This window comes from Lissotriton vulgaris, unplaced genomic scaffold (assembly GCF_964263255.1).
Source record: "Lissotriton vulgaris unplaced genomic scaffold, aLisVul1.2 SCAFFOLD_1872, whole genome shotgun sequence".
Classification (NCBI taxonomy): domain Eukaryota; kingdom Metazoa; phylum Chordata; class Amphibia; order Caudata; family Salamandridae; genus Lissotriton; species Lissotriton vulgaris.
The window spans coordinates 257,238-270,561 of NW_028248775.1; the positions used below are offsets into that span (position 1 = coordinate 257,238).

The following is a 13,324-nucleotide window of genomic DNA, read 5'->3' on the forward strand; positions in this document are numbered from 1 at the left end:
CGTAGACCCGGCTGGGCAACATGGAGCAGAAACATGTTGACACTATAGTTCATAAGGTATAAGGAGATTCATTAACACGACCTCCAGTAATACCGCAATCTTTAATTTTAATAACAATACTTCACCTTTTTTCATTAAAAGTTACCACGGGTGTAGTATATGTTTTTTATAAACTTTTTTCTGGGTGCCCTTTTCATCCATTTTTTATCTCTGGACACTGCTACTTGCGCCAGAGGTTGCCTCTGGTTGAGGCTTGGCATATAGCACGTTGTTGGAACACTCAATGATAAATGCCACAACGCGAGTGAGGGGCGGAAGAAAGATATACACCGCACGAACAACACCGCGTTTATGAGAGTGTCCCAACTTAACCAATGGTTAAGTAGTACCAAGTGTCCATTCTTCTTTTGATCAATCAAACTATTGGTACTGGGGTGATGAATGGACCTTCTACCCTCCTCCCCACATTTTGATTATTGCTAATCCCTTCTTGTCTGAATCAGGGAAGTTAACCCCTTCCTATTTCATTCGAGAAAGTTTCTAGTGACCTCTGAGCTAGCTGGCAAAACTAATTAAGTCTACCATAGTCAGTAGAGACCTAGATGACCTCAGTCCTACGTCTACACTGCCGATTATGTTATTCCAATGCGCAGAGCCTATTGGGAATATAGGAACTACACTACAGAATCTGTTCTTACAATCGCTGCACAGACTTTGCCATTGCAGAGAGATGGGGCTAAAATATCAAGTGGGAATAGAAGGTGCCCGTAACAGAAAAGGAGATAATCATATCATTAGAGGAGTGTAGCGCCTCTCTTAGCAGTTCACACAAACCTTTCATAGTGCCTCCTGCATCGGCATCAGGTGCAGCGACTCTTAGTAGAGTGCCCAACATCCGCCTTCAGTTGGGTTTTTTTGTGCCTTCTGGTTCACCGACAGACTGGGCGATGAAGGACTTGCGTGGTCTTCGCCTGATAGTTACCTCATCTTAGAACCGAAGGATCTAATGGTCCGTATTTCCTCTTGGTGCCTGGATCTCTGATTGTTCAACACCGAGTGCTCGATAGACTCGTGACCCTCCCGCAGCGTGGCTAACACTAACCCTACTGATGCATTTTAAGTACATCTTCATATATAAGTGAGTGACCGCATCGTTTCTCCTCATCTGGGACGCCAAGGGACTGCTCGTTTCCTGAGAATAGTAACAAACATGCACCCAGCCGTTATTGTGATATTCTGGATTATAATATAACTACAACATATTGGTAGACATAAAACCAGTACCTCCCTACCACCGCTGGTGCAGGAATGGGTAAAAGGTGTCATTCTGCTGTCTGATGTTAGAGTTTATAAAATGAGCCTTCAAGATATTCACTGTACTGTGACAGGTGATGATGATCTTAATGAACTTTTTTCCTTTTAGAAAAAAGCTCCTCGCCCAAGAACTACCAAGAACTCAACGTTGGCTGTTGCAGAAACAGCAAGCGACAGCAACCAGAGTGCCAAGCCGAAAGAGACCCCATCCAAAGTCGAGATCACCCCAAGCAACGTCCTGCCGGTACGTTACAGTTCTCGTTTCTCCTGCTATCTGTGCTTTAAACCTTTTTGGTTACATTATAGTGTCTGGATGTTTCTCTGGATTCTTGGTAGAGCTCTGTGATGTCTGCAAAGCTTGCTCTCTGTGGCTTGACTGTATTGCTGTGTGTCGTGTCTCCGCAGCCATCTGTGTTTGTCTGAATTAGGGAAGGGGCTGTGCCATGCCTCCACGGCTAGCTTTCAGTGGCTTGTTGGTAGTACTGAGTGTCCCTGCTGACTTCTGTGGCTTGCATGGAATGCTCTGTGATGTGTGCAAAGCTGACTCTGTGTATTTCTGTGTCATGCCTCAGCTATGTTTCAGTGGCTTGTTGGTAGTGTTGTGTGTTCTGAACTGCAATCTTTGGCAGCTTGAGTATAGTGCTTTGTTGTTGTCTGACCAAAGGGTACTCTGTGGAATGATGTAAGTGTTGTGAAATAAATGTGTGACTGCCTCTCTGTGTGCTGCAGGGTACTGGCATGACTGGCTCCCTGGAGCAATTCCAGTGCCTTTTGATACGGGCATGGCCCTCTCTCTGGATAGAATGTAGTGCTGTCACGCTAGCCTGGCTGGCTCCTAGGAGGACTGTAGTGCTGTGTTGATGACTTTATAGTCATGCTCTATGGATCGATGGCAGTGCTACATGATGCCTGAATGGCGGCTGTCAGTGGTCAAACTCTGTTGGACATGCTGTCTGTTGAAATATAGAACGGAGACCACCTATTCGCCAGAAGTACCTGTAGGCTGGACGTCGATTCTCTTACGTGCAGATGCCAGGACTCAGTTACTGGACTGGGCAGCACGAGGTATTGAAACACTGGGAGACGTGTATGCTGGCGGGAAACTGCAATCCTTTGAGGACCTACTTACTGACTTACCAGCAGGGCAGTTCTTTCTGTTTGGAGCGCTTTTCAGCAGTATTAAGGAGGGAGTGTAGGAATGGACAAGATGAGCCGAGACACCAAGGGTTGTCATACCATGCGCACAATTTCAGGTAAAAATAAACCGATTACCAGCTTATATACTACACTTCAAGAAGACATGGTGATCCCCCCCCCCCCCCCCCCCCCCCCATGACTTGCAGGAAAAGTGGGAGATGGATGTTGCACCTCAATCTCGGACAAGGACTGGGTGAGAGTCTTAAAAGATATCCAGCAAGTTTCGAGGAGTGCCTGATTTATGGAACCAAACAAATATTATTAGGCCACCTGTGCGTCATGCCCTAGGTGTGGCGAGGAGGGTTTCGAGATGCTGCACATGGTGTGGATTGAAGTGCTTATTGGGACTATTACCTAGGCCTGCCAAACGCCAAGTGGCCACCAAGAGCCAAATGACATTTAATTGGAAGAGTGCCAGAGGCCCTCAATTAATGAAATGGCGTAGCGACCTAATACGGTAGACTGAATATGAAGGCATTCATCTTAGAAGGAATGCCAATCGGGGGTGGGGCCCGATCCAGTGCGGGAAGCACTGCTGGACAAGCTTCAGTTAGTTGACAATCGCTCGCTTGACGGGAAGTTCCTCCACGCACTAAAATAGACTAAAGAGAGCCTGTGTGAAGGGCAGAGCCTGTTCAGATTGACGTCATGCCTGGCCCAGAGGAACCCTTTTTATGAATGGATTGTTTCACTCTCTCGGCTCACAGGCTCTCGGCTCGATTATGTTCATGTCGACTTCTCTACATACGCCGTTGTGATGTATGGTGTCTGTTTTTGTGTCTTACATTGTTCCCTATATTTCCCTTCCTTGCATTTTATCTGTTATGTATGTCCTGATTGCTATGTGTACAGTGCTCTGATATCCAGAAGGGTCATGTTTGTGCTTTAGGAAACTCCGCAAATAAATAAATAAAATAAATCCAGTTTAAGCCCCTGACCGGTGACTCCCCCCTCAAGACATCCCGCCTCTACCCACTCTCAGACGGTAGAAGTGCACAGACTCATTATAGCTTTACCCTTTGGATAGTAATTGGACCGGGCAGGTAGGTAATAAAAAAAAAAAAAATAATTATTGACTGGTACAGAGCCATCCATAATCCATATTGTGAACAACCAAGCACACCATGTTGCAAACTTGTTTTTCATGAAAATGCCAATAACATTGTTTTTTTAAATTAAGTGAATGAGTTCATGCTTCTCAAAACGCCATGACATACTGACATGTTTTTACCGTCTAGATAGATGAGGTATTCTTCAGGGCGATACCTAATTTTTAGTGCACGACACAATGCAGAAACAAATATGCACGAAATAACCTTGACAATAATAAAATGATCACCAATAATCAATGTGTATACAAAACAATTTTTTACTTTTGTGTTTCCATAAGTTTGACCCAGGTATAGTAGGCAAATGGAGAAAGGGCTGTCTCAGTGTATTATAGTAATTAATCCATCTCGTGTAGATGATGAATCGTTAACTGTACTCACTGGGGATTTATTAATGAACTAAGGCGACAGTGTGTTAATGAGGTGGACTGTGGTTTTTTACCAAGAGGGACACTCACTCTGCCACCTGCACACGTGACTTGTATAAATCAGTAAAAAATAATGTTGAGCTCGGGTATTACATTTGGCCCAGACTCTGCTGTTCTCAATCTCATTATCTTCAGGGCTTCTTGCCGGAGTATATTACCCTTTTTATTTGTTATATGTCCCAGCATCTCATTTCATCGTCGGAGGGTTCATTGGTCACGAAGTGTTGGGCTGAAGGATCATGGTTGGTTTTGCACCTTACTCTTGATTTGTGTTGGACAGTTCTCCATCGTATCTCCTCATTGACTTGGCCAATATATGCCTTGTTGCAGGAACCAATGCATTAAATATACTATGTTGCATATATTGCAATTGGCGAGTTATGAGTTTTCGATATTAGTGTTGTTGTGCATTTACCAACCAAGCAGCTACTACATTTCTGGTGTCCTTTGGCGGAGGAGACCCAAGAGTTCTCTTATTGTTGGGTGTGACTTCCATACTTCAGTGTTTGGATGAACGAATTGTCTCCTAGGTTCCTATTACACATTAATGCGGATATTCATACATTTTGAAGTTGCTCCGATGCAGATACGATCCTCCAGTTTTGCCAGATGGCTTTTTGAAGTGGTTCGTATTTCTACTGAAAGTAGTTACGCAGCCCAGTTTATTTGTGTCTATGTGTTTTGGGAATCAGTAAACACCCTCTTGGAGTGTACCTAGTACGTTTCATATCTCCTCTCAGTAATTTGTATAGATAACTTCTCACTAGAAATGTATCTAAAGTAATCTTCTTTCTTAGAGCAGTTTGTTCGAATCCTTAAGACCTGACTGATCCCTTAAGTCTCCTTGATGTGATCTAGATACGGTCTCGCCGTGGATTGATTTTAGTGCTGTTTGTTGTCCACTCTGCAGTGCTGTGTGGATTGATGGCCGTGCTGTGTGATGCCTGATAGCCAGCTCTCCGGATAAATGATAGTGCTGTGTAATACTGAAATGGCAGCTCTCTATGGATTGATTGTCGCGCTGTGATACTGGCCGGACCGTCTTTGTCCTGATTCAAGTACCGTGTGATACCCAGATGGCAGCTCTCTATGGATTGATTGTCGCGCTGTGATACTGGCCTGGCCGTCTTTGTCCTGATTCAAGTACCGTGTGATACCCAGATGGCAGCTCTGTATGGATCGACTGTCGCGCTGTGATACTGGCCTGGCCGTCTTTGTCCTGATTCAAGTACCGTGTGATACCCAGATGGCAGCTCTCTGTGGATTGACTGTCGCGCTGTGATACTGGCCTGGCCGTCTTTGTCCTGATTCAAGTACCGTGTGATACCCAGATGGCAGCTCTCTATGGATTGATTGTCGCGCTGTGATACTGGCCTGGCCGTCTTTGTCCTGATTCAAGTACCGTGTAATACTGACATGGCAGCTCTCTATGGATTGATTGTCGCGCTGTGATACTGGCCTGGCCGTCTTTGTCCTGATTAAAGTACCGTGTGATACCCAGATGGCAGCTCTCTATGGATTGATTGTCGCGCTGTGATACTGGCCTGGCCGTCTTTGTCCTGATTCAAGTACCGTGTGATACCCAGATGGCAGCTCTGTATGGATCGACTGTCGCGCTGTGATACTGGCCTGGCCGTCTTTGTCCTGATTCAAGTACCGTGTGATACCCAGATGGCAGCTCTGTATGGATCGACTGTCGCGCTGTGATACTGGCCTGGCCTTCTTTGTCCTGATTCAAGTACCGTGTGATACCCAGATGGCAGCTCTCTATGGATTGACTGTCGCGCTGTGATACTGGCCTGGCCGTCTTTGTCCTGATTCAAGTACCGTGTGATACCCAGATGGCAGCTCTCTATGGATTGATTGTCGCGCTGTGATACTGGCCTGGCCGTCTTTGTCCTGATTCAAGTACCGTGTAATACTGGCATGGCAGCTCTCTATGGATTGATTGTCGCGCTGTGATACTGGCCTGGCCGTCTTTGTCCTGATTAAAGTACCGTGTGATACCCAGATGGCAGCTCTCTATGGATTGACTGTCGCGCTGTGATACTGGCCTGGCCGTCTTTGTCCTGATTCAAGTACCGTGTGATACCCAGATGGCAGCTCTGTATGGATCGACTGTCGCGCTGTGATACTGGCCTGGCCGTCTTTGTCCTGATTCAAGTACCGTGTGATACCCAGATGGCAGCTCTGTATGGATCGACTGTCGCGCTGTGATACTGGCCTGGCCTTCTTTGTCCTGATTCAAGTACCGTGTGATACCCAGATGGCAGCTCTCTATGGATTGATTATCGCGCTGTGATACTGGCCTGGCCGTCTTTGTCCTGATTCAAGTACCGTGTGATACCCAGATGGCAGCTCTCTATGGATTGATTGTCGCGCTGTGATACTGGCCTGGCCTTCTTTGTCCTGATTCAAGTACCGTGTGATACCCAGATGGCAGCTCTCTATGGATTGATTGTCGCGCTGTGATACTGGCCTGGCCGTCTTTGTCCTGATTCAAGTACCGTGTGATACCCAGATGGCAGCTCTGTATGGATCGACTGTCGCGCTGTGATACTGGCCTGGCCTTCTTTGTCCTGATTCAAGTACCGTGTGATACCCAGATGACAGCTCTCTATGGATTGATTGTCGCGCTGTGATACTGGCCTGGCCGTCTTTGTCCTGATTCAAGTACCGTGTGATACCCAGATGGCAGCTCTCTATGGATTGATTGTCGCGCTGTGATACTGGCCTGGCCGTCTTTGTCCTGATTCAAGTACCGTGTGATACCCAGATGGCAGCTCTCTATGGATTGATTGTCGCGCTGTGATACTGGCCTGGCCGTCTTTGTCCTGATTCAAGTACCGTGTGATACCCAGATAGCAGCTCTGTATGGATCGACTGTCGCGCTGTGATACTGGCCTGGCCGTCTTTGTCCTGATTAAAGTACCGTGTGATACCCAGATGGCAGCTCTCTATGGATTGATTGTCGCGCTGTGATACTGTCCTGGCCGTCTTTGTCCTGATCCAAGTACCGTGTGATACCCAGATGGCAGCTCTCTATGGATTGATGAAAGTGTTGTGTAATATATGCAAAGCAGCTCTCTGTAATGGTTGAAATGCTGTGTGAGTCTGGCATGGATTATTCCCCGGAGACTGATTATAGTGCTTTGTGGTGCCTGTACAGCTGCTCTCTGTTGATGGCTGCATGAAATATGCACGGCCAGCTCTGGATTGATGGTAGTGCCTTTCATACAGTCTTCCTTGCTCTTTGTGCATTGATGGCAGTACTATGCAGAACAGCTGGCCTTCTGTGAAGTGGTGGTGGTAGCGCTGGATGATAAGTGCCCGCAGCATCAAGGTGATGGATGGAATGCTTGAATTCGTTTCAGCCACCGGCGCTCTCTTGCTACTTTCCAGTGCATCGTTTTGCACCTGCCTCACGACTCTAGATACGGCCTTATTATACAAATCAGTATCGATGCGTCTCATGAGAACAGTCCACCCCAGAAGAGACCACAAGCACCCCCGATAGTGGTTTTGACCTATTTGGAGATTGTCCGTCAGGTGCCACTTGAGCCCTGTGGCACAGTGAGCACTGGGCATGTGGGCATACCTGTCACACTTGGGGCAGCAGCTGCAACAACAGAGTGATGGATAGCATGCTTAAATTAATCTCAACCACTGGTGGTCGCTTTGGTTGTAGTCCAGATCATCGTTTTTGCCCCCATGCCACACTAGACAAAATCCTGCTTTATAGAAATGAGTGCCAACACTTCCCCTCATGAGAACTGTCCGTCCCATACAGACACTTCCAGTGACTGGGATTACTTCAAGCATTCCACCCATCAAGCCCTAAGTGGGACAGGTTGCCCAGACATAGGTCCTGTGCTCACTGTGTCATTGGAACCAAGATATACCTCATTTCATCATCAACACATCAATTTTTTGTTGACTTCAGTATGATAAACTCTCATCAGGTTATCTGTGGATTGAAACGAACACTGTGAGGTGTTTCACCGCTACCACTGGAACTTTGTAAGTTGTAGGAAATCTGCCTTTCCTGTGTGGACACCCTCGATTTGTCACCTTTTGCAGGACCCTATTTTATTGCTTGTTTTTTATATCCCACGCTCTTCAACATCTCCATGGCCTCCCTCGCGGCCATCGTCAGACAGCATGGGCTCAGCATAGTATTCTATGCCGACGACGCCCAACTCATCCTTTCCCTCACGAAGAACCCCAAAGACACCAGACTCAGCTTCCAGGAAGGAATGAAGGATGTCGCACACTGGATGAAAAACAGCTGCCTGAAGCTCAACTCAGAGAAGACTGAGGTCCTCCTCCTCAGACCCTGCACCTCCGCCTGGGACAACACATGGTGGCCCGCTGCACTCTGGACCCCACCCACCCCTACAGACCACGCATGGAACCTCAGCATTATCCTTGTCTCCTCCCTCACCATGACCCGCCAGATCAACTCCGTCGCCTCCACCTGTTTCAACTGCCTTCGCATCCTCCGCAAAACCCTCAAATGATACTCCACGAATGCAGAAAGACTGTCACTCAGGCTCTCATAACCAGCAGACTTGAGTACAGCAATGCCCTCTACACCGGAATCAACAGAACTCTCCTACACACGCTCCAAACCATCCAGAACGCCGCAGCCAGACTCCTCCTCGGGACTCCGCGGCACGAACACATGACCCAACACCTGCGAGACCTCCACTGGCTCCCCGTCGAGAAGAATGACCTTCAAACTTGTCTACAAACCCCCAACAAAGTTGGACTCAAATACCTCAAAGAGAGTGTCTCCTTCCACATACCCAAAATGAACCTCCGCTCCGCCGACCTCGCCCTGGCAGAGACCCCCCCCACATCCGGAGAAACAGAGCAGGCGGAAGAGCCTTCTCGTACGTCGCAGCCAAGGCTTGGAACGAGCTACCAGCCAACATCAGATGCTCCCCGACCCTGCACATGTTCAGGAAGGACCTCAAGACCAGGCTCTTCGACTGATCCGGAGCTGCACTCCACCCCCCAGCGCCTTGAGACCCTCACGGGTGAGAAGCGTGCTTTTTAAATACTCTGATTGATTGATTAATAGATAATCCATACACTTAGGTATTGTTGTCCAGTTTATGTGCTCTGACCACTAAAACATGGAGAAATCGGCTAATCCCTGATTGGTGTATTTAACTCTTCTATATGGCATGGAAAGTTAACGGTCCCTTGTGGACTGCAGCACTTATTGTTCCTTCCACAAGAGTGACAAAAGAAAACATGGCTTCAGGCCCCCATTCTAGCCTGGCCGCTGCCTTGGAAAGCCTGCAGTTCAACCTGTTAAAAAAACCTTTTTTGACAGGGGAAAACTTCCCTTTTAAGTATTAGTAAGTCACCCCATGTCAGCCTTGTAGTCCACAAATTAGGGTGCATGGTATTTAATAGTGGGGTATGTAGAAAGTTAATATTACCATGTCATTACTGTGACATGGCCCTCAAAGCTGTTTTCAGTGTAGCAACCCCAGGTGTCCACCGTAGAAAACCAGAGTAAACTTAAAACACTAATACTGTATCTCGGGAATGAGACAGCTAGAAAAATAATACCACAACTATTTTTCATATTTATTCAAATGAAATTCAGTGGTGAATTCAAATTTTAAAAACATATTTAGAAAAGGTAACTTTTAGAAAATGACTTTACCTGGCTTAACAGTCTGAAGCCTAATTAGCATAATCTCATGCCAGCACTGTGCTGAGCCTGGAGTAGTAGTGACCAAGGAGGGAAATGGATCCCAGGAGCAAACAATAGGCTGATCGAAATGGACCGAGATGAATCTTCTGAACTTCACAGAAGATTCTGAGTTAGGACGGTGTGCATCCTTTGACACTGCGCTATCAGTTCCTGCTTGACAGTCTGGTCAGCCATAAATAATACTTGGGGTACATTAGACCATTCTTGTGGACTGCCCTGTTTGGTTGCTGAAGGACCCTGCTTTTGTTCTTCCAGTCGTCTGTCTCTGGGTTTGTTGTGTATACAGTGCCAGCTACAAACTCAATTTTAATATTAGATGTGGGAGGACACCAGAATTAATATAGTAAGTACACTTCTCACATATACAACACTCTTCAGAGCCCAAGTTGTGTGCGGTCAAAGACTTTCGCCATCTTGGATTTGCCCTGACACATTGCATTTTGTTCTTGTTTGCAGTAAAGCAAGCAAGAACTACCGCAAAAGTAAGTATGTCAGGGCCTGGGAACGTTTACTGTGTTGGTTAGGGAGTGAAGCTTATGATAGCGCCATTCCAGTCGGGAATAGCGGCCCCGACGCACACTTGGTAGAAAAAATTCCTTTGAACTTGTAGTTTTCTTTCAAAATAAAGTTTTATTTGTAACGTTGAATGTTGTAATCCTTAGTCTTTCACATATTTCATAAATCAAATTTATAATTGGCCCAATGCATTTCGGGCAATGCTGCCCTTCTTCAGGGGCATTGATGTTCTACAAAAAGATGAAACACAACTGTAATATATTCGTAATACATTGCATCTCAAAAATCATAATCGTACTAATAGTGTGTTATAACACCTATACAGCGGCATGTTTGAATGAACTTACATCAGTAAACAATGACTTCATGAAACGTAAAAACGCATTCTCATAAGTGTACACCAGATGTTACTTGTCTTCCGGTAGTGTATACCCACACTACTTATCAACAGTACAGAAAAACAAAGTACAAGAAAGAAATGAATAACCCCATCTCATGCCTTCAATGTTAAGCAAAAACAGTGTCTTAAAATTGTAAAAGAAACGAAACAACCAGTCACTCTAAGAATATTCTACGAGCGAATCTAAGAAAAAAATGAGCCAAACATACCTTCCTCGTTGAAGGAAGTGTATAGTCAGTATTAAGTCGGAGCACGTAAGCCCAAGACAGCTAACCTGTGGTAAATGAAACGGTGTTTTTTTAAAAAAATTGGTCTATCGGAAAATGTGTGTAAAGTCGGTATACAGATCCCACGAAAGAGTTCACCGATATCCTGTTCTCACTCATAAATCACACAATGGATTCAGGCGTAATTGGATCCAAAGAAAAACAATACCTCATCAAAACCAATCCATCGGTACCATATATATATACATGATACCAAAGGTACATAAACATCCTACTAACCCTCCATGTAGACCAATCGTGTCCACAGTCAACTCTATACACGAGCCCATTGGAAAGTACATTGACCGACATTTACAACCCTTGGTATAATCCATGTCTACTTATATCAAAGACACCACTCACTTTTTAAACATCCTTGAGGACCAAAAAGATTCCTTCACCAATGAGATGATACTGTGTACTATTGACGTTCAGTCGTTATACACCTCAATCCCGCACAATCTTGGTTTGGATGCAACTGCGTCATTTCTCATGACTTCAGAAATGGAAGAAGGTTTGAAGTTGTTCATCATGGAACTTTTAAATTTCACTCTATACCACAGCTACTTTTCATGGAAGGAATCATTTTACATTCAAAGCTCAGGTACTTCTATGGGCAATTGTGCCGCACCGGCCTACGCAAATCTTTTCATGTACAGGTTTGAATTGGACAACATTCTGAGCAATGAACAGTGGATTAAAAGAAAACTTCTTATTATATAAGAAGGAGGTCAGAGGAAGGCAGGCCAGGAAATTACCTACTGTCGTTTTTTATCTGTAATTAAATGTAAATGAAGGTTTCCAGGTTTACCTATCTATGGTTACACGCAAATCCCACCAATTTGTTTTAACTCGTCTTAGGTTAGGAATTGTGCTTCGTTTGGTGGCTTTCCCACAAGTGAAAAATAGTACAAATGTGCCATGCCCATGCGACCATTCCTCAAGACAAAGCTGTTGCCACTTTTTACTGTTTTGTAAATTTTATCACTTTTTAAGGAAATTTTATTTAAAACCTATCTTTTTAAAATCTAAAGTTCAATCCACTAAATCAACAATGAAATTAATGTCGTCATTAGAAAGTGCAGATATCTGTTTTTTTGTTGCGACATATATCATGAAATGCATAGCCGCTAGAAAATCTATAACCCCTTGATGTAAGTGTCCACGGCAAATCGAATATATGCTGCACTATTGGAATGATTTTAATGAAGAAAGCATACTACACTTTCCTAATATACTGTTCTTTTGCACTGAAAATACTTTGTATAAACTTACTGTTTCTGTCTTTGGGCAGCACAAGGTATCAACCCAGTTTTATTTTGCACTACTGCAGATTTGCACAAATTATTTGCATGCGTCACTTTGTAGGGAAATTAGTACAATACAAAAAAAAAATCACATTTTTTAGGCAAATACTATAAAGGTGTTTTTAGTATTAGGGAAGGATGTATAGAATATTCTTTCTCAAGTATTTCCAGTCCTGTTCTGATCTGTAATTGTGTAATTTGAAATTTTATGTATTATTTTGTTTTAATGAAAGTTTGTTTTATTGTTTTGCTTATATGGCTTGTCTTGACAACCCGAATAAAAGCTTTTGAATTGAATTGACCCCACTCCATCGCCGCTGGGAATCAAATTACGCATCGGTCCCGGTCTATTATCATTTGCGCTTTTTGCTTTTTTGGTGCCATTTCTACTCAAAACTTTAAAAATTCTTATCTCCAGTTTCGGTTATTGGATTTATGTCACTGTGGTATTCTTGTTTTCATTACATTGACACTATTTTTCTAATTCAGTTTTGGGTTTTTATTATCTTGCATTTTGATGTTATTACCTTTTTGGTACTGTATAAATACTTAGCCCATTGCCCTTCATGAAGCCGGTCTGCTCTGAGCCGCGCTGCCGGAGGTTTGAGCTCAGGTTGAGTGACTTTGATGGTTTAACCTGACAGTGGTTGTGATTGTTCCGTGAGATGGTCAGTTACCAATTCCAAGTGATAGTAATCCAATATCGTGCTGTGTGCGACCTGCACGATGTGATGTTGGCACCACTGGCTGTTTGTGGAGAGTTGGCCGTGTTATGTGACGTCCTTGCACGAGGCTTGTCGGGTAACGGTCATTGCCGTTGATTTATTGAGCTCTCCCTGTGATCTTGTGCACACGGTCTGTTTTGCTCTGCCCACTGTATTGATGTCAGTGGTGTCTGATACCTCCGTTGTGCTTTTATAGCCGGTGTCCGCTCTGGATTGATGATCGTATTAATTTGCCCTCAGTGATCTGTTAACATGCTTTCTGAAGGGATTGCATTCCTGTTTGATATCTGCAGATCTGTGCTTTATTTTTGGTTTGGAATATTTTACT

At 44.7% G+C, this 13,324-nt stretch overlaps 1 protein-coding gene across 3 annotated transcripts in view; it reads left to right on the forward strand.

Moving 5' to 3' along the window:
• The window catches only part of LOC147663832 (uncharacterized), a 141,628-nt gene that overhangs the window by 26,871 nt on the left and 101,433 nt on the right, over positions 1–13,324 (forward strand). For all 3 annotated transcript variants that reach the window (XM_086950172.1, XM_086950171.1, XM_086950173.1), the window contains exon 3: positions 1,424–1,558. In XM_086950172.1, coding sequence (XP_086806298.1) covers positions 1,424–1,558 — 135 coding nt within the window. The remainder of the gene's footprint in view (positions 1–1,423; positions 1,559–13,324) is intronic.